Source organism: Pteropus medius, unplaced genomic scaffold (genome assembly GCF_902729225.1).
Source record: "Pteropus medius unplaced genomic scaffold, Ma_sr-lr_union100, whole genome shotgun sequence".
Taxonomy (NCBI): domain Eukaryota; kingdom Metazoa; phylum Chordata; class Mammalia; order Chiroptera; family Pteropodidae; genus Pteropus; species Pteropus medius.
In genome coordinates, this window is record NW_024354500.1 from 32,227,711 (window position 1) to 32,250,714 (window position 23,004).

The 23,004-nt window shown below is 35.2% G+C and overlaps 1 protein-coding gene across 1 annotated transcript in view; it reads left to right on the plus strand.

The window, feature by feature from the left end:
• The window catches only part of PKHD1 (PKHD1 ciliary IPT domain containing fibrocystin/polyductin), a 411,516-nt gene that overhangs the window by 170,984 nt on the left and 217,528 nt on the right, over window positions 1–23,004 (plus strand). The window contains exons 42-47 of the mRNA XM_039853082.1: window positions 217–273; window positions 525–655; window positions 9,926–10,038; window positions 11,318–11,423; window positions 16,022–16,156; window positions 22,067–22,202. Of these exons, the coding sequence (XP_039709016.1) occupies window positions 217–273; window positions 525–655; window positions 9,926–10,038; window positions 11,318–11,423; window positions 16,022–16,156; window positions 22,067–22,202 (678 nt within the window). The remainder of the gene's footprint in view (window positions 1–216; window positions 274–524; window positions 656–9,925; window positions 10,039–11,317; window positions 11,424–16,021; window positions 16,157–22,066; window positions 22,203–23,004) is intronic.

Here is a 23,004-nt window from a genome sequence, read left to right on the forward strand (position 1 = left end):
TTCTCTTTCTTTTTCTTATTTAAAATGAACTTCTGATCCATGATAACTTAGAAGTAAAAAAGTCCATATAATCTATATCTCTGTCTGGTTCACAGGTAAAAACACAAAAACAAAATCAAAACAAGCCGCACCCCAAAGAGGAAATAATATTGCAGTGTCCCTCCTTTTCCTAGGTGTCACAAAATGTGCTGAAGTAACATGATCTTTTGTTCTCAGGTACATACTTGGAGACAAGATATATTCCTTGGGAGACTATTCCTGGAAGAAAAAATGGTAAATATGTAAACTGGTTTTAAACTTATTAGAATCCTTTTAAATTGTCATATAATTTATAGGCAGGCCTGATGGATGAATGTTAGATATCTTAAATTCATTGAACATACTAAATGTTATCTATGTTCATACACATATATATGCATTATGTGAACTATAATGTGTATTAGTAGAAATAAGAGTGTTGAGTTGTATAAATTTTAATTATGTTTATAAATCCTTTGGGTTTGATTTATCTTTTCTTAAATTAGACTGGTCAGAACAGGGAAATATAATAAGAAACAATATGATCATCAGTGTTTCTGGCACCGAGGGACTCTCCAATCCTGAAATGGTGACACCATCTGGTGTCTATATTCGCAGCCCCAGCAATGTTGTAGAGGTAAGATTTTCACCAGGAAGATCAGAGCCGAGAGGGCATATAGGTCACTCTAAAAGTTATTTAGAGTGACAGCATCAGTAGTGTATAAAATGTTTACTTGCTACACACTGGTATTGAGAAACTACTTTATGATTTTGTGTTAAACAAATCCTTCAGGTTAAATGTATTCCTTTCAGAATTCCCATGAATGCTCTGATGCAATATCTCTATGGAGCAAAACAAAGTAGATGTTGATTCTTTTCTGGTCATTTAAATTAATACCAACTAAAATGTTTCCTTAAGCTATCCACTGTGGTGCTGATATTTGTTTCGATTCCAGTATTAATTACCTATTAAGTCTTCACTGTCTTACTGTGTTAATGTGGTCGTCGTGTTGCCCTTTAAAAGTGTCAAAACTGAGGGTTTGTAAAGTCACGAGACGTGTATGAGTCATGTCAGTTTCCAGGATGAATGAAGTACACCCTGATGGCCTTGAATTTTTACCCCATTATTTAACACAACTTAACGTTGCTTTTTCTCAGTAAATTTATCTTTCAACACTTTAAGAAATTAGTTTTTCTGGTATAATTTAACCATAGATCTGTGAATGAGGAATTGCATCAGAGCAATGGGAAGGGCACGTAGTTTCCCTTTTTCCAATGATTTTATCCCATTAATATCCTACTCTTCCAGGGCACTCCTCTGAGCATCTATCGTATCATGTCAATTATGCCAAGTTTCTGAGGTACTGAGAGAATGAATGTCTCTGTCTTTCTCTGGTCATTTGTTTTTAATTATTTTTATCTGAATAACCCCTAATAAAAGTCATGGTTTTCTCCTCAGACCGCCTCCAGACTGTTAATTATGTTTTTCCAAGCATAGTACTTAACACACCATTTTAGGTGTCTAATGGGAATAGCTAATATGCCAACAAGAAAGGAGGCAGAACTACATGGATTGAAGGAAACCGAATTCTAGAGTCAAAACAATGAGAGCAGCGTACAACTTGCTGGTGACTACAAGGCTTATTGTGCAGCTATGCCAGCAAGCTTTGAGGCCTGAAGAACTATGTTACTGCATACTTTCTCGGGTAGCAAAATCTTGCCTACCTTGAAATACCTAGAGGAAATTAGACCCTCAGGGTTTCCCAATTCATCTTCCTTCACAAGGCTGGACTATATCCAAATCCTGTATTGAATCGCAGGGGTGCTATCCATTTGATTTTGCTTCTTTAGGTCCTACATGGTCTCCTGGGCAGGTGTCTTAGACACTAGTCAACCAGAAGTAGAATTGAGCTGACTATAGGTCCTTAGGTGTGGAGAACCAGAGGGCCACCTTAAAAGCTCATAAGTCACCTGACAATTGCAGACTGATATATGAAATGAAGCTCAGTCAGCAGTAGAATAAACTGAGTTCAAAACGAGCTGTTTGTTTCCCTCAAGATGCCTTCTATTTTCATTCATTTACTTTTCTTTTATATCTTTTTCACAACATTTAAACAAGTACAATGCACATGTTTTAAGAATGAAGTTTCAGTTTAAGCCAGTAGTATATGTTCATTAAATATATTCATTAGGTGTATTCCTGATATTTTCTTCAATGATCTTAAAATTCTGTAGTTTTCTTTTCATTAGCTTATTAGGTTTCTATCCTAACAGGATGTCAGAAACACAGTAGTTTCTCAACACAAATTAATTGAACATAATGAATGAATAAATGAATGTAGGTATAATTCCATAATTAAAGAAGGAGGGGAAGAAAGAGGAAAGTAAAGAATAGATTCCAAGATCCTACAATCATTTTAACGACTGGAAAATAACATGTTTAATCTGCGGCAGCCTTAAAATTCTGTGGAACTCATCTCTCAGTGTTGAACCTTGCCTAGTCCACTCCAATCTTTCAGCCATGCTACTGGTGTTCTGCTGTGCTGTCTCTTGTATTCTATTATCTGGAATGTGCTATTACCAAGGAACTAGATGATAACTGGGCATATATGGAAAAACCTAAAATTTGTGAACTGCTTTTGACCCTGAGGGCCAAAGAAGGTCATTTCAGTCACTGCGTAAACAGGAAGCTAGTATTTATTAAGTGTGCCCTATGTGGACAATACACAGGGTACTTAAAAATATATATTTTAGAAATACACCTTTATTCCAAAAAGATAATAAGGAGGCTACAATAACAATATGTGGGGTGTGTGTGTGTGTGTGTGTGTGTGTGTGTGTGTGTGCAAGTGTGTATGTAATGTGTGGAACAGAAAAAGATGTGGTAAAAAAAACTTTCCCCCTTCTAGGGTTGTTCTGATATTCAAGGGAGAGACATTCCTTATTCTGAGGAACCGTTTCATGGGTGGTGGCTTTTATGTCCTTCTATGTGAATGGTTTAGAGTCAAACTGCCCCTTAAGGGAATGCTGTCAAGCCCTGTGTGTGCTCAGTCTTTTTGACATCATCTGCCTTGCTTTTCAGTTTTCTTGCAGTCTGGCAAAATATATTGGAAAACCACTATATTACTATAATTAATTCAGATTTTTCTTTTTTCTTTTTTTAAACTTTCAATTATGAAAGAATTTTAGACTCAGAAAAGTTGCAAATATATAACACAGCATTTCTGTGTGACTTTCACTCAGCTTCACCCAATGATAATGTAATCATAATCGTCACCACAGAGTAATGGCAAAATCAAGAAATTGAATTGACATCAGGGCAATAGTATTAACTAAACTAAAGCCCTTATTTAAACTCAAAAAGATGATGTAATCCTAGTGCCCGGTAACCAACCCTGAAAGCCTAAACTCTTTCTTCCGCCCAAATGAGTCTGGCCTTGAAACCTCTGACCTGGTGGACAGGCAGTGAAGAAATAGAGTTGATGCTTAAGTTTTGCAATGATCTGTGGTTGTATATTATTCCCAAATTGCCCTGACCCAAAGCTGAGGACCAAACATATAGCTACAGCACACGGAATTTACCTTGATTTCCAGTCAGCCATCTTTACAGTTCACTCACCTTTAACCCTGCATAGTCCAAGGGGATTTCAAGTATGGTATTCCTTTTTAGTTTTCATAGCCACAAGTGGTCTTCCTGCTTCCCTAGCCAGGCTACAGCTGAGCCAAGTCCAGGGAAGTTTTTCAAAGAAGCAAAACCTGATTGTGTGCCTTTTTGCTGGTTCTCCATGCATTACCCATAGTTCTTAGAGCACTCCATTTCCATGCTGTCTTTCCTCAGCAAATCTGGCTTCTCCCTTTATGGAGATTCCTTGTTATTTGTCCAGAAGCTCCCCTTCTGCAGTTGACATAAACTATGTCAACTTCAGGCTGGAAAATATCTACTCTCAAACAGTGAGGGCCTGTTCACTTCCAGAGCTCCAGAGTGTCTAATGTTCGTGGTGGTGTGGGAAATTTCCAATGGCCAGACTCTTGTTTGAGATAGTCCACAGAAAATCCCTGAAGATGAACCCTTCAGAAACACCCATTTAATCTGAGGAGAATTTGTTCTGGTTTGTGAATCAATTTTGTAAGGAATTCTGTGTTTAAAGGCTCAATTTCAGTTCTCTCACTCTCTCCACTCAATAGCTAATGTATATTTAAGAGCTGCCTGAAGGGTTAACTCACTTTTTTTCCCTAGTGACTGTAGATGCATACCTCAAGGAGCTGGCTTACTTGAGCAGTTAATTTCTCTCTGGAATTTCTCTTGCTTGAATGTCCATAATACATTGACTTCCGCAAAAAATTGATTTCCACACAAAATTCCCTGCTTGCCTTAAACCGTTCCCCACAAGCTGCTGGCTGCCTGCATAAAAATGTGGTTTTTCCTCATGAATCATTTGTAGCATACCCAATCAGAATGGAGAGTAAAAGAACTGGAAAGTAATGTGACCCAACTGTTCAAGTGATTCTTTTAAAAGAAAAGTGTGCTTCCTCGGCTAACAGATGACCAAAATTGCAATATCCTGCCCAAACATAAATGCACTTGAAAAACATTTATATATGATTATTCAGATGCTCTGTAAATACTAATGACACTAATGCAGCTGATTCAACAAATTTAGTCATTTGCTCAAAATATGTGCTCTTCGAGTGCCTGTCTGACAAAGGCGATGAATAAGGATGTAGCTCTTGCAATATATTCTTCAAACATTTGAATTTTTGCCCTCCTGGTAGAGTCTTGCTAATGAACTAGCATTTAATTAGTAATAAAATGGAGATGTATGTCCAAATGAGATATCACTTCTAGCATCTAGTGCACCTTTCTCATTGTTAGTATACTTGCAGAAAAGGTGGCTGTTTAAGAAGTCCCCATGTCCTACCCTTCCGTTCTTTTATACTCATGGCCTATCTCATGACTCACAGGTAGGTAGAGACACAACCACTCAGCACAATCTGTGTGGAAAGTGGGCTTCATATATAATTTCATGAGGACATTTCCAGTTGTGTAATCATAATTGAGAATCAACAGCTATGTTACCTCCTTGTGTACCTATGAGGGCTGAAGAGATACATATATTGGGCATTTATATTTGCCAACTCAGTGAAAGAAATTCTTCCTGAAGCCAAGAATCATGAGTGCATGTCATATGTTTCTAGCATGAGGGAAGAATTGAGATAGCTGATTCAATGCTAATAAATGTTCTTTTGAAGAATGCCTAATGCCAGATCGATTGTTTAAAAAGATATAAATGCCCTCCTTGTAAAGAATGACAAAGCATTCTTGTTGTAATTACCCATGTTTTTATATTTAGGTTGGTCTTCCCATCAAAATTTGGAAATAGGCTGCTAGAAAGTGGACGTGGATTATTTTGACAACACATGCCTCCAGTCTAAACTGTAGAGTTTCTCAACTGTGGTAATATTAACATTTTGAGTCAAATAATTCTTTGTTGTGAGAGGCTATCCTCTGTATGCCAGCATCCCTGGTCTCAACCCATTGATTTCCAGTAGCATTGCTGTACCTCCTGAGTTGTGACAATCAAAAATGTCTTTAGAGATTTCCAAATGCTCCCTGGTGAACAAAATTATCCTTGACTGACAACCACCACTTTAGACTAGGCTTTCTCAAAATCATTGGAGTCTGAGAGATGGCCCTGGTTCCTTGAAGTCATGTTAGCATCTTCAATAGTAATTCAACATTTCATTAAATAATAGACAAAAGTGACTTTTGCTGAGTACCATGTGGTAGGGGAAACATGTGATTAGAATTTTAAATCAGGAAATTTAGGAAACACTCAGAATCCAAAATATCAAAGTACAGGAGAGAATGAGCCTCTAGTCCACAAAGGAAGAAAACAGTTCTGTAACTGAGTGAGAAATGGAGTGGCTGGCTAATTACAAACACCCAGGATGAGAGAGCCATGGGGCCTACACTGAATAACATGCTAAAGTTAAGGAAACAGCATTGAAGATTGTGTCAGGAAGTGCTGGCTGCCCCACCAGGTCCTGGCTGTTGCCTGCTGGTCCTCACTCACATGTCCCCAAAGGATGAAGGATTGAACTACTGGACATTGGTTCTTATTCTCACAGGAAGCAGAAGTTGAGTATTGGTGGTTTTAAAACAACCTATTTCAGTTTTAATACCATATTAACTTTGCTTGGTTCTGTGTGTGTGTGTGTGTGTACACATGTGTTATGACTGTGTTATGACTGCCAGTTGGTCATCCAGGTTCAGGGAAACTACCTTAATAATACCTAAAGTCCTTTCATTTAGGAATTAAATTTGATGAAATATTAATCCAGAGTGATTGAAGCTATGAGATGAAATGAGTTTACTCAGCCTAAGGATAAATATAGAACATCTACAACTAGAAGGTTATGACTGGAGTCATTACTCTCTATTCTTACTTCCTCAGAGTACAGTAAAACTTGAGCTGTGTAAAAGGTCATGAGAAAGAGCTCTGTTCCTGAGTAGGTCAGAACTTCCTCCTGTAATTCTCTTTTTTTGTCCCATACCACTATGTCCATATATTAAATAATAATCTAATAAGATTTATTAAATAATGATATTAATAAAATAAAAGTTACAGATAGTCTCAGATTTTTCTTCTGTCAGTTGCTCAACATTCCAATGTCAGTAGCCAGACCTCATTAACTTTATGTCTAAGCCTGGATAAGGTTCATTTCTGTAATGCTAGAGTTTTAGAACTGCTGTCTTCTTTAAATGCACTCTTCAAAATGTTATGTCTTTTCCTTCTTAGTATTGGGAATTGGCCCAAATCCTTACCCAGATATCTCCCTGTGCACTCTGAGCTGAGCATGTTTTTTTTTTTATCCTATGTTTTTTGGAGGATGAAAGGAATTTTTATATTGTTTGGATTTTTGGTGTGAAGAAAACAACTTCTTAGTTAAATCTGACCTGAAAAGATGCTCTTCTATTTTGAGGAAACCTGTATTTATGTAATTCCAAACACTATCACTGTCTCAGTCTTGTCTAACAGGTTACCTGGTTACCTGTTACCTGAAGGGTTAACTCACTTTTTTCTAGGATTATATAAATGCATACCTCTAAGAACTGGCTTACTGGGACAATAAATTTCTCTCTGGAATTTATCTTGCTTAAATGTCCAAGATACATTGACTTCTGCAAAAAATGTTCAATGGTTTGTTCATTATCAGGAAGGCCATAGCAAACTCTCCCATTCTGCCCTTGATCTGGCGATGTGACTGCATTGCACCTCTTGGTTCTGGGTCTTGCCTTCATTTCTCTATCCTAGACTATGATCCCTGACACTTTCAGGCTTGGACATAAATGGAGCTAGCTCTGACTCTGTGACTTTGGAAAAATTACTTAATATCTCCAAGCTTTAATTTCTTTGTCTGTGAAATTAATAATACATAATTCAGAATTGTTGTGATATTAAATGAGAATCTAAAATCTGGTACCCGGACTGTAGTAGCTTCTCTATAAATCTTTACTATGAGTATTATCATTATATCTGGTCATAACTTAAAAGAAACCAAAAGGTAAATAATTCTAAGAGAAAGAAAAAACTCAACACAAAATATAAATTGCGCTGAGTTAAGCAACCTTTTTGCTGAGATCCGGTAACAGATTTCCACCCTGATTTTCTAGGTCTCTATTCTTTTTCAGATTTCAACAGCGGCTTCCATTTACACTGAGTTCTCAAATAGCTCATGGCAAGATTGCCAGAAAATGAATTCTTCCCAATGTCTCCCTCCTCTTTGATCCTCTCCTAGAACTCTTGATCACTAGACAGTACAGTGTTAATATCCCAGTCACCTCTAGAGAAGTAGTTTTCAAAAAGGGGTCAAAAGATCACCTGCATTAGAACCACCAGTGGCGCTCAAGAGTACAGAATTCTGTCCCTTATCCTTTCACCACACCTCAACACCAACTAAGTCAGAATATCTGGTTGAGGGTCCTAGAAATATGTATTTTATATACCACAGGTTAGGGTTGCCGGACAATTTGCAGCATACCTGGCTGAATTTAAATTTCAGATATACAATTACTAAGTATTTAGTGTAAATATATCTCATGCAATGTATTTGGAACATACTTATACTTAAAAAGAGATTAGTTCTTTCTTTCTTTCTTTCTTTCTTTCTTTCTTTCTTTCTTTCTTTCTTTCTTTCTTTTCTTTCTTTCTTTTCTTTCTTTCTTTTCCTTCCTTCTTCCTTCTTCCTTCCTTCCTTCTTCCTTCTTCCTTCCTTCCTTCCTTCCTTCCCTTCTTCCCTGCCCTGGGTGCACATTAAAGTTTAAGAAACTGTTCTAGCAGGATACTCAGAGCATAGTCCCCCTGAGCCCTGTATAGAGGCAGCTATGGCTTTGGAGTGTTGTTTTTTTAGAAAGGTATTTAATGCCTTTTTGGGTTCCAAAGCATCATGATCCTCCCTGCTCCCTATTCTCTTTTCTGTGTCCTTATGCCAATGTTCAGGATGAGCTGTCTTAGTCCCACAGTGCATACTCTTAGGAGACTGAGTTGCTCACAGAGAGGACACTCTGACATTCTTTTTCTCACCAGCCAGGCCCTGGAAAACCCCCAGGTGGTCAGAGATGAACCATGTGGAAGCCACTGGGGATCCCTTTGTCCCTGTAGCACAGGCTTAAGCCTGGGGCAGGCTGAGCAGACTATTCTTTAACATTTTTTTTTCCTCTAAATAGACATGGGCCTCTTGGCCTTGGAGAGGCTTCTCAGGTTGAGAGAGGACAAATGCACACAAATAGTAATCCTGCAGCTTGATCTATTGGCCTGTCGTTCCTCCCACTAAAACAGAGAACAGCCATCATGTCCTTGACTTTACTACCTGGAGTTAAGAGGTTGCAAATTAAATGTCTGAAGGGACTAGGCCAGTATCATAGATAAGTGAAGCAGGAAGGGTGGAGACTATGACAAAATAATCCATAATCTAAGAAACAGCCTCTCCTTCACCCCCTTTTTTTAGCTCCAGCTGATCCATGGCTATCTTACAGAAATTTGGGCTCAGAATTTTTTAAAAACTGAATTTTTATATCAAGTCTCGATTTGAAAATGTTAGAAACAAAATAAACATTAGGTAGGCCAAGGAAAATACCTCTGTGTACAATATTAGACTCTTTAGGAAGTCATTTTTTAATTTTGTCTTAAAATATATTACATACTGATGAACATATTATAGGTACTTCATTAAATTTATAAAGAATATCTCATTGTGTTTAGTTCAATTGGAATTAAAGCCTCAAACTCATATTGTCTAATGGAGAATTTATGTTTATATAAGCATAAAAGACTTTAAGTTATTTAGATAGTAAATTCTATAAACATAATTAGTAAAGTGATTAAATGATCTAATCACTACAAAAGTACACTGAGGAGATTTGAGTTGTATTTAAACTCAGAACTAAGGTATGGCTAGTGTAATCACTGGCTTTCAGCCCATAACCAAAGTATTGATTTGTTCAAAGGATCAGAGAGAAGACTTTGTGGAGACTTTGCTTTGAGGTGTGGCTTTGCCACTGTAAATTCTTGCATATACCAAAGAGGAGAGCTTGGATTAGATGACATACGTAAGCCTCTCGCTGTTGAAGATACTTTAACATGAGATACCAGTTACTGAGGTGGGCAAATTACTGTCTAGTTGAGCTGCCCGAAAGAAAAGGAATGAGAATATTTTTGATTCCTAGGGCAATGTGGGGGATGGGTGGGTGGTAAGTACACGAGTACTTAAAAGTATCAATATACCTCAACAAGAAGTGAATGAAAAAGCAGAATGAACACATATGAGAGTCTTTCCAAAAATTTTTGTATACGGAATAACTATTGTATATGGAATAACTCTTATATAATTATCCTTATTTTTATAGGGAAATAGGGTATGTGCTGCTGGTTATGGCTACTTTTTTCATCTTGTGACCAACCAGACATCACAAGCTCCACTTCTCTCCTTCACTCGCAATATTGCACATTTTTGTACAAGGTAACTTTGGGGAAATGAATCTACATTTTGGGTATAAGTCCTATGGTTTAACATTTTTCGTATGACATTCAGAGAGAGTGTAACTTTTGATATCCATATGCTATTTGATGATACACCTTTATAAGCATTTTGGATCATAAAAGTATGATGGCGAAAGGAAGGGAAAGGGAGAGAGAAGTCACTTGAGAGGGCAGCAAGACAGAGTACACCTTTCACGGCCAGAGGAGAATTTAGTAGAAAGAGCAATTAAACTTCCAATGATTGTGAGCAATTGGAAATCTAGAGTGCCTGGGCTTAGGAACTGACTGGGGAAATTAGCTTTGGAGAAGAGGTTCTTTGCCTGTGACTTGTATACTGTAAGATGAGAAGGGACTTGTTTAAAATTCTTGTTATGTAGAGATTAAGATCATCTGCTAAGAGCGAGGACTGGGAAACATGGTGAGAACATGGAAAAATGTGGACTTCAGAGTCAAAATCAGGCTCTGATTCAAATCCTGACTTTACTCTTAGTAAATCACTTTTTTTTTTCTTTTTTTAAGTCAGATCCTTTATTTGTAAAATGGGGAAAGATCTAGATTAAAAGTTTGATGTGAAAATTAGAAATGACATATAATTCATCTAAAAGAATACCTGGAATGTAGTAGAAACTCAATAATTGATCATTACAAATAATTATGATCATAGTATAGGAATGCTGCTATAATAGAAAATGATAAGGAGAGTGAAATAAGGATTAAGAACAATTGGTATGCCATGTTGAAGTGTCAGCTGAGGCTAGGATTAATACATGTGTCATGAAATTATCATTAAAATTATGAAGTTTTTATCTAGCATGTCTCAGCAGCCCTGGAATGTGAGGGAAGAAAGTATCCAGGATACCAGAATGATAGGGCATTTTAGAAAGAGGAACAAAAGTCAGGGGAATTACAGGTATTCTTACAAAGACGTAAAACTAGAAGGCAACTGATAGAATATCAGGGATCACATTCTAAAGGGCTAGAGAAAGATGTTCGGAATCCTGGGAAAGGTGTGAACCTAAAGACGGGCTGAGAGAATAGAATGGGATCATGGCAGTCTGCACCTTGTTGAGATCCATAGCAGGTCTCTAAGGGAAATAGGAAAGGCTGAGGAATGGGCAATGACAGTTACAGAGAAGGGTCACAGGTTCATCTCTAATCTCCCTTATTCATTACCTTTACCTTTATATTTTCCAATGAGAAAAAGTGAGTGTTCAAAACATAGAAATTGGCTGAATTTCACTCTTCGTTTTGCTTTCTAGGTGTGGTCTCTTTGTATACCCTAAATTTCAGCCACCTTGGGATAATGGCACTGGCCCCACCTTGTTCCAAAACTTTATGGTTTGGGGAAGTGCAGGTGGTGCCCAGGTATGTTTCTTTAGTTTTTTATTAAAACCATCATTTTTTTTTAATGGTGATTTATTATGGATCATTTTTTAAAGGGGCATGATTTGCTGCTGGGGGGAGCATTGCAATATTATCAGAGTTTTAAGGCGCAAACAGCATCATAGGTATTGGTGGAATAATACTGTTAAATGAACAAATTCGTAGTTAGTAATCCAGGGTTAGTTCATTTCTTTTTATGGTGACTTTTCAGTAGATCTCATAGAGAACAACAGAATTATACAGATTTACAGCCAGGAGGGATCATAGAAGTCAACCATTCATCCTGTCCCATATCTATCTAGAGATTAAAAAATTAAAGCTCAGAAAGTAAAGGCATTTGTTAAAGGTCACACAGTTAGTGGCACAACCAGGAGCAAAATCTAGACTCCAAATGTTGTGCATTTGATACCCTAATATCTTGGCTAATACATGCTTCAGTCTTAAGAAAAAGTGCTGTTAATCATTGGAAAACAAAAATTCCAGCTCAAAGTGCCAGTCTTACCTTTATTAATGAGCCAAAAATTTCTTTTGTTTTGCTCAAAAGGGCAAAAAAAATTCACATTTAATAATTTATTTTTCATTATCATAACGATTTCTTCCAGGGAAGATTTGTACGCTGTTAACAGCAACATATAAAAATTATCCAGGGTCAGTATTTGGTGCTACATAGAGAAAAATACATATACTTGGTCTCTGCCACTTATAAATCTGGAGTCTAAGATACATAGATGAAGAAATGTGTTTATAGGGCATTCAAGAAACAGAGTAAAAACATAAAATTAAGTCACAATAAGAAAGTCAGACATTTATTTCATATATCCAATAAGAGGAAGTTGTGGATGGGGAAAACCCCAAAACATATTATTAGGGTAGCTGACAGGAAGAATTTTAATTGTAGTAATATTTAGTTCTCATTTAATTGTATGAAGTATATGAAGTACTTTGTTTCCTATAAGCACTGTGACTGTAAGGGTGACAAATCCTGTAGGAATATTTGTTGAATGCCCTCTATGCAGAGAAGCAGTTCATGCCTTGCAGAGGCTTAAACTCTCACCAGGCTGTTGAATAACCTTGTTTTGGAGAAAATAACCTAATAAAACAAAAATATTAAAAGACGATCATTAAAGTCAGTTTTCTCAAGTTCTGCAACTGGAAGTGCTAAATCTATGAAAGAAAAAATATATCCTTAAAGACTGAACTCTTGTGCACTCAAATTTAATCAATCAAAAGGTGCAAATAATGGGAATGCTCTTGAAACTTTATTTTATGAGGAGAGTAATTAACATGATAGTAGGGAATTTAAAATGTAACTTCTCCAAAAACAATCCTGAAAAAGGAGAAAATAAGAAGACTTAAACTTTCTTATTTCAAAATTTACTACGAAGTAATAGTAATCAATATAGTGTGGTATGGATGCAAAGATAGAAATATAGATTAATGGAATAGAATTGAATCTGGAAATAAACTCACGAATCTACTAATTTTTGACAAGGATGCAAAGAGCATTATATTCTTTTCAACAAATGGTGCTGAAACAAATGCAGTGCCACATGCAAAGGAATGAAGGTGGATCCTTACCTCATACTATTTATAAAAATTAACTTCAAATGGATAAGAAATCTAAATATGAAAACAAACACTAAATTTCTTAGAAGAAAACATAGGGGTAAATCTTCATGACCTTGGATTTAGCAAAGAATCCTTGGACAAGATACCAAAAGAATAAGCAACAGAAGAAAAATAAGTAAGCTGAACTTTATCATAATTAAAAATTTTAACATTTCAAAGGATTCCATCTAAGAAATAAAAACGTGAACTATAGAATGGGAGACAATATTTACAAATCATATATCTGATAATGGGCTTATATCTAGAATATATAAAGAACTTTTATAACTCAACAATAAAAAGACAAATACCCCAATTAAAATATAAGCTAAAGATCTGAATAGATATGTTTTTTAAAAAGATATACAAATGACCAATAAGCATATGAAAAGATGTTCAACATGATTTGTTGTTAGAGAAATGCAAACCATAGTGAAATACTACTTCACACCTACTAGGATGATTAGAGTCAAAATGATATCATGTGTTGGTAAAGATTTGGAGAAATTGGAACTCTCATACACTACTGGTGGGAATTTAAAATTGGTCTAGATGCTTCAGAAAACAGTCTGGCCATTCCTCAAATGATTAAATATGAAAATAGCATATGATCCATCAATTATCTTCCTAGGCATATATTCAAGAGAAATAAAAACATATGTCTACATAGAAACTTATACACAAATATTTATAGCAGCATTATTCATAGTAGTCAAAAGTTGAAAGTAACCCAAATATCCACCAATGGATGAATGGATAAATAGAAGGTGATATATCAATACCAGGGAATATTATTCAGTCATTAAAAGGAATTAAGTAGTGATATATGCTACAACATAAATAAACCTTAAAAACATTATGCTAAGTAAAAAGAGTCAGTCACAAAAATCTATGTACTATATGATTCCACTTGAATGAAAGTCCAGAATAAGGAAATCTCATAGAGACAGAAAGATTAGTGGTCGCTTAGGGCTCAAGGATATGGGGTTTCTTCTTGAAGTGAAAATGTTCTGAAAATGACTGTTGTGGTATTACACATGCCTAAATATACCCAAATCTTTCAACTGTAAACTTTAAATAGGTGAATTGTGTAGTATGTGAATTATATCTTAATCAAACTATTTAAAAAATACCTAACTTCCTACATATATTGCCATGTAAACTCTCAAATAGTCCCAATTCCTATCTGCGTGACTTTAGGCATATACCCTAGTTTTTGCTGTCATTCATAAATGGAAACAGTAATAGTACCTACAGGATAAATTTGTTTTGAGAGTTAAATAAGTGCCTGCATGTAAAGTGCCTAGAAGATTGCCTGAATCTTCATTGGTGTACAATAACAGCTGTCATTTTTGTTGTTATTAATGAGATTGGGTGCTGATAGATCAGTGCTGATAATAATGTCTGGAAATTGTAACATTGAGAAGTATCTTCTTTATCATCAAAAGGTACATGGTGTCTAAATTTTATAAACTTTCATTATTATATATATCTGATTGTATTCTGATCATTGGTATGTTGATACTTGAATAGAATATTCTATTAGGTAAAATTTCTATTGTGAGTAAACATAAATTTACATCTATTTGTTAATATTGATAGATATTTTTGGATATTTTCTCAGTCATCTTAATAACCTTTGGGGGGAGGGATACCATTATTATTCTTCTTATATAATAAGAAGAGGATAAAATACTTGCTAAAGTCACACAGCTAATAATTGTTGGAGTCCAACTCAAGCAATCGAACTCTTCTGTATATATGTTAATAAAAATTGAGAAAAATACCCTCTCCTCACCATGTCTCATAAATGCAGAGCAATTCTTTTAGAAGAGGGAGATGAGAGCGCATTATAAAAGCTGTATTTATACCATAAATTGGGGCTTTTTGCAATTGTGTGTTGGTTTTCTTTAAAATTTACAGGTTTTCTAGTTAATATTAGCTGTTAGCTGTTTTCGAACATGGGTATATTTTCCAGAATTTGAGATGCTTGTAATTGTGTAACAACTGTTATTGTTATCAGTTCAGGTCATACCTATTTTGTTTAAATAAACCTCTGTGACTTCAAAGATCTATCATTTTATAAAAGCTTTTGCTGCATACAAAGTGGGAAATGCAAGCTGTTTAGTTCTCAGAAATTCAAGCATAAAGACTGATTGATGGGTAGAAGTATGATACTATGATAAATCAAGGCTACTTTGGCTTTAATTAATAAGAAACTTGCACATTAAGATATGACTATTATCATGAACTTAATGAATAAAGAAATGACTGAGTTGGGTTAATTGCTCATCCTAATTTCTACCCTGATTTTAAAGATGATTGAAACTGAGACCTCGGGAAAGTTAAACATCTTGTTCAAGATCACATTACTAATATCATTGCTAGGTAAAAATGAAGGGTTCTGTTCTCCAAACTAGTGGGATTCTTTCGATTCTATCAAGCTAATTTAGTTAATGCTTGATCCCGGTTGGGCCCACTAACCGAACTTGTCGTACGTATATATTCGCATAATATAGTTTGAGTTTGCAGTCATGTTGAATTACTAATTTCATATTTACAATTTTCTGACAATATTAGTTAATACATACCAAAGTGAAGTACTGGAGTTCTTGGATGCTCTGTTTTTCTCCATTAGTTTTGTGTGATTTAGCAATTGCAAGTTTAAGTATGTGAAGAATTCACACTGACCTTTTTAACCTGTCAGTTACAGTGAGGAGAAATCAAAAGTACAGAGGGGATATTTCCAAAGGGGACTAGTTAGTGCTGACCTCATGGCAACTTTGGAATCTCTGTACATGTATAGATGGACAAAAGCTGCTTAAGATGGTATAGCACGCTTATTTATATTTAATTAATAATTAAAGAAGCTACAGGAAGCCTGCAATAAAATTAAGCCTCAGACCTTTGCCATAACATATGCTGTTTTTGTTGTTGTTGTTGTTGTTGTTGTTGTTGTTGTTGTTTTACAGATTTTTAGAAGTAGCAATCTTCACCTGAAAAACTTCCAAATTTATTCATGTAGAGATTTTGGAATTGACATCTTGGAAAGTGATGCAAATACTTCAGTTACTGACAGCTTATTACTTGGTCATTTTGCCCACAATGTAAGTACCTTATTGTACTAGGTACAATGTTGTTTTAGGCTGTCCCTCAAAACAATATCATATGTGTTGGAGGAACTCTTTATTCATAACAGTGGTGATATTTTTAATAAAATTCAAATATACTCAAGGTTTCAATGTTATGAGTTAACATAAATCATAAAAATCATTAGTACTTTGCAGAATTATTTGATTGCAATTTAGCATTATTATTCATACTAATTCAATACACTTAATAATTTTAGATTAATTTACTCTAACCTCACGAAGATTATAGAGTAGCATGATTCCATATTTTCTCTCTGCATTGTGGTTTGCCAAGTTTCCACATTAACATTCTGTTTATAGGGTCCTTACTCTATTTAGAGTGCCTTCCCTCCCCTTCAAAAAAGGTGATATAAATTTTCATTATTTGCTATAGTATATTATAGTTTCTTATGTGATTCCCTAATGTTTCTCTAAATGTGGTGTTAAAGAACAAAATTCAACCAAATAAATTTGAAGATCTAATTGGCTTTATTAAGGGATTCATGAATTGGTTGATGCCCCATCTAGCAACTAGAAGGACACTCTGAGGGGTTGTACAAAATGGAAAGTTTTTATAGGTAAAAGGATATGGCAGGGGAGTTATTAGCAAAAGAGAAGAAAGGATTACTTGTAAGCCAGGTCATCTTTTTTTGGAGAGAAGGGAATGGCAGGGGTTTTATCTTACAGATTATCTCACTAGTCTTGATCGGAAAATTTCAGACTGGTTGATTTAAAATTCCACTCTTAGGAGAGGCTGAAACAGTGATTTGACTTAGCAAAAGTGACTACATTTTGGCCTGTTGTTACTTTTTTTAACGGTGGTTTTCCACATGATCAGCATCAACCGTAGATAACTTCTCCGCCACTGCAAGGCCAGGGTACCTTAATGTAGATGAGGCAAAGAAGACTTCACAGAAGAAAAGTACTAATTCTCCTTAATGGAAGTCTGTGGCTGCCACTGGTTTCAGTAGGCTTCAGACCTATAATGGCTCCCCTCAGATCTTGTTTTTGAAAGAGGTACATGAGAATTAGTATTGTCATAAAAATCATAGGTGGAAGAGATCTACCCCACTTTTGAGAACCAATGAAAGAGCATTCTCCTTAATTTGTTCCAGAATGTTCTGGCCAATAGAAATTTAAATAATAATTGGTGTCTTTTATACTCCCTTCGGAGAGTATTTCATAGTTATAGATTTTAACATTAAGATTTAAAAAAATCATTTTCTTACTAAGCTACATTTTCCTATGTCTCATTATCAAATTTACTTAATTAAATCTCTTGAACTGTCCTTTTTAGGAGAGAAATACCTGCCAGTTTTTCCTTTTCTCTGAAAGGATTACCACCTTGAGAGATGACTCTTCTTTTCAGACTGCAAAGTTTTCAAGAGAGGATGGGGCCCAGATTGAGATTCTGTGATACTGGTAGATCAAAGGCCCTTAAATTTCTCCCAAATAACCTTAGAGGAGAAGCTAAAAACGAAATGCCCATCAAGCTGTATAACTGTCCTGGTGAATTACTGTTGCAACATCTTAATTGATGCTAAATAGACATCATAATTAATGGGAGAGTGACATAAATTAAGATATAAATTTTGACAAAGGGATGCTTATTATGAGATAAAAAATAATCACATCCCTGGGGTGTGATTCACCAGGAATGCAATGCAGCTGAGGGCCTCTCAGTCTCTTAACAAGTAGATGCAGGACAAAAGTCCCTAGATAAAAAAATGTCAAACATTTTCTTTTAGGAGAGATCTAGATCCTGGTTAGGCATCCAAATTTTAAAGCCATGCCATTTGAGAGCTAATTATTACCTAAGAATTATATAGTTAGAACTCCAGAATTTACAGGTAAAGAAATGGAGGCTTTAGGAAATCAAATGATGGCCCAAGATCCATGCCTAGTAGTGTGCAGCTGGGACCAATTACCTGGATATCCTCCCACTTCTGGTCAAATATTCTTTCAATTATCTATAGAAAATAGCTTTGGCAATGAGCATTTATTAATGCTTACTCCACTATTTCCTGAAGCGTTTTCCATGGAAGGCTAGCCATCAAGAGAGGGTCTGGGAGAAGAAGGACTCTTAGGTTGATTACATTTAGGATATGCGGCTTGATATATCTCCCATTCTCTAAAATTTAGATTGCATATTAACATGTTAAGGGCTCTGCAGAGTCTTAGGTTTAAAAATAAACAAGCAAAATATCTCTAAATCTTTATTTAATACAATATTGCTTAGATTAATTTGAGAACCACTTTATTAACATATGAAACCGTGTCAGTTGTTAAAAAAAAGAGAAAACGATATATGACCTCCATGGTTGTGGAACTGTGAGTTTAGCCTCTGTCTTTGTTTCTGACATTCCTGGAGGAATTAGGATTTTTAGAGAATGTGGCCTATCCATTCTTAGACCTGGGTGGCACACAATTTTCAGCGAGTCATATCCTAAAACAAACATTAATTTCTGGAAGAACTTGTTATTATTAGAAAGGACGTTTTTCTCCTAGGCATATTTGAGAACCCAACATTACTTTTATACTGTCATGGGTAGAATAATTTCCAGTGAGGACGGCCTTGATATATAAGAAAAAGATGTGCTCTACCATCATTATGCTGTACATCCTAGTTTGGTTGTGCAGTTTGTTTATACACTTTCCCCCTTACCTTTCTATCTAATTAGCATCCCCTTTCACACTCAAAAATGTCCCACTTTGGTTGTAAAGTATGGTCATCCTACTTTTGGAAATATCTGTAGAATGATTGCTTCTTTGTTGTTATTGTAATTAATTTGAGCAGATAATACTACTTTTAAAAATATCTTATTCAGACAGATGTTGATGAGGTTGTTTCATTTTTCCTATTTCTCTAGGGGTCCCTTTCCATTTTCACTGGTGGATATGTCTTCCTCAATTTAAACCTTTCATTTTTTTGTTTCTCTAAATTCTGTTGTAGGGCCCCTTCACTTCTCAATATACTTGCTGCCCCTGGGAGAAATCTCATTTTCTCTAGTGGTTTCAATTACCATTCGCATGCTGATGTCTTCTATATATTTGCATTTATTTCTGCCATCTCATTTTGTGCTTTCAGTTTGTGATCAGTTTTCTGTTTGTTTTTTCTACTTTTCAAACTTGATTTGTCTTGCATTAAATAATATCTTTTAAAAATATATTTATTCATTTGAAAGTTATTCATTTTGTATGATTAATTTAGTTGCTGGACTTAAATTTTTAACATGCTTGTGTGTCAAGTCTAAATTGCATCAGCACTGTTAAACTTTATCTGTGCAATTCAAGGACCTTAAACTCTTCTTTTTTCACCCTCCCATCTTGTATATTACTTTTCTCTGGTATTTCTTCCACTTTTTAAATAAATGTTTTATGGAAATATGATATTTATGGAGAAAATTGCACAATTATAAGTGAAGAGCTCAATAAGGCTTTTAAAAAGCTAAAACCATGGACATAGCGCCCAGATCAAGACATAGAACATTACCAGCTCCTCTGAAGCCCCTTCATGCCTCCTTCCATTAAACCATTCCCCAGACTCGTCAACTCCCCCAGCCAAAGGGGAACCATTATTTAGACTTCTATAGACATAGATTGATTTCAAATCTATTTTTGAACTTTATATAAATGAAATCATAGAGCATGTTACTTTTTTGTTCCTGGCTCTTTTGGCACATTATATCTGTGACATTCATCCATTTTTTTTTATGTTACGATAATTTATTCTTCCAATTGTTATGTAGTATTCTACTTTATGACTATACCACAATTTTTAAAAGCTACATTGCCATTGATAGACATTTGGTTATTTGCAGTTTGGGGTTATTATGAATAATAACGTTACTAATATTCTTCTATTTGTCTCAGTGTTCATGTGCATGTTTCTGTTGAATATATGCCAAATCATAAAATTTCTGGGTCAGAAGCTGTAGTTTCAGCTTTAGTAGATAATACCAACCAGCAATCCCAAGTGCTTACACTTTGCCAGCAGTGTAGTTGAAGGGTTTCACAGCTACATCCTTGAATTTCTCTTCACCAACATTCTGGAGATTTCCTTCATGTCACTCAAGTATTGGAGCTCTTGCTTCTGATTCCCACATCTTCCTCCTTTATGATTGAACTCCTCGTTTATTAGAGTATAGTTTATAGTAACTTCCTTACAGAGTGAAGATCTTTGGAAGGTAAAGGTCTTGAGCTACAAATGGATTAGTGGATTGTTGGTTATAGAATACCAGGTTGGGATTAATTTTGTCTTGACATTTTAAAGGCAATACTCCATTGCCTTTTAGCTTCTGGTCTTGAGTTTGAACAATTTTAAGGTACTCTGATTCTAGGTGTATTTATGTAACATTTTAGCTTTTCCTTTTGGGAAGTTTTTTTTGATCTTGTCCTCATCCCTGGTATTTTTCATTATGATGTACCTTGTGTGGCTTTTTGTTCTAACTTTTGTGTTAGGCACTGGGTGGGACCTTTCAGTCTTATTTCTTTGATAATTCTGTAACTCTGTCCTCTTTATTTTCCTTTTTTGTTTTGAAATTATTATTATATGAATATTAGACCTCCCGAATTGCTTTTCTAATCTTTGTAATTTTCTCTCTGATTTCCTAATTGTCTTTTTATTCTACTTTGTAAAATATTTCCTCAACTTTTTCTACTGAATTTATCATTTCTGCTCTCTTGTTTTATTCTTTTATTTTTTGATAAACGCCTTTTTTAGCTTCTTGTTTTATGTATTTAATATATTTTTTTCTCTGAGGTTATTAATGATAATGTTAAAATTTTCTTCTGATTTCTATACTGGCTTTGTCTTCACTGGGTTTCTTCTCTTTTGTTTGTTTCTTTTAGTCATTGTCTTTCATGTTCGAGGCCCCTGACAAGGTGATCCTTAGATGTACAATTATTTTTAACAGTGGGCCTGACTCGATTAGATTGAGTTTGTCGAAGAGGTTTTGTGGTAAATCCTGGAAGCAGTTTTTGCTTTTGTTTTTTTTAGACTTTTTAATTTTTATTTTTATATTAGCATATAGTTAAATGGACTCTTTGATTTATAGTTCTCTGATTTTTAACTTATGTATAGACTTGTGTAAATATTATCACCACAATCAAGATACAGAGCAGTTGCATCAATCCCCAAAACCTCCCTCAAGCTCCATCTTTGTAGCCACATCCTCCCCTCACAGCTAACCCCTAGGAATCACTCATCTATGCCCTGTCACTATAATTTTGTCTTCTTAACAATCATATAAATGGAATAAGATAGTGTGTAACCATTTGAGACTGGCGTCTTTCACTCCCAAATGCGTTAGAGATTCATCTAATTTGTTGCAAGAAGCAATATTTTATTCCTTATTATTGTTGGGTAGTATTCTGATATAAGGATATACCACAGTTTCTTTATCTGCTCATTTGTGAAGGACATTTGAGTTGTTTCCAGATTTGGCGATTACAAATGGAATTATTAGAACCATTTGTGTAAGGTTTTTGTATGAACATAAATTTTCATTTCTCTAAGGTAAACACCTAGGAGTTAAATTGCTAGATCATATGATAAGAGTACATTTAATGTCATAGGAAACTGCCAAACTATTTTCCACAGTGGCTGTACCATTTTGCAATCCCACCAGCACTGTATAAGAGTTTCAGCTGTTTCTTATCCTTATCAGCATTTGGTATCACAATTTTTTTATTTAATCATTCTAATATATGTGTAGTACATATTTTCATGATCTTTTATCATATCTGTGATTTGCGAATATTTTCTCCCAGTCTGTAGCTTGTCTTTTTATTCTCTTAATTATTTTTATTTGTGCATTACAAATTGTATTTCTTGTGGCCAGTTCTCTTATTTTTCTTCCCGTTTTTTCCCCTTCTAAATCACAGGGAAGCCTGTGTATGTCAGCTGGGATCAAAACTCCCAAAAGATGGGAACTGATGATATCTAACACAACCTTTGTTAATTTTGATCTCACTGACTGCGTGTCTATCAAAACCTGTTCGAGCTGTTCCCGAGGACAGGGTAAGTTGATTAAATAGACAAGACAGACAGTAAATAAGGCCAACACTCAAGTAAATATGACATATAGTAACAAAGTCTTTGTGATTCATTATTTATTTCAGTTACAAGATGATATCAGTAGAAACTCCTGCTCAGATCACCTAAAAGAGATCCTTGAGGAGGCAAGATGCTTTTAGTGTGGCTCCTACAGCTCCTCATTTTTTTCATGTAATAGAATTTATAATTAACATCACTATGGTACCATGTCTCTGCTAGACTCTGAGCTTCACAAAGGCAGGGATCATGTCTCTCTTGCTCAGTTTTATCATTAGTACCTAGTAGCCTGGTTCCTAATAGGTTAATTGATTAAATTAATGAATGAAGTTGGATAGACATATGAATATAAACTAACGCAGATGTGATCTTTCCTGAAAGAGCCAGATTTTAGTACTTTGTATTCAACAGCCCAAGGCTTGTTGTGTGTACAAAGAAAATCATCGGAATTTTTGTTTACTTGTTAATCACATCTCAGAGGTGGTGAGTAATACCTTGGAGGGTCAAGGTGAAAAGAAGTAGAGAGCAATCTAGTTGATTTGATCATTGTAAACAGCTAAACAAGTAATTCAAGTAAATGTGCTCTTGTGGTTTGAGTCACTAATTTAGATAATGGTTTGTTTTTTAATTAAATGAATAATCAGCAAGTCTCTCTTTTTTTTTCCTGTATAGGCAGAGTCAAAGACTGTTTTTAACATTTTAGAAATAATAATAGGAATAAAAAATACCTTATGACATTCACTTCAAATCACAGTTCCTCAGTTCTTTA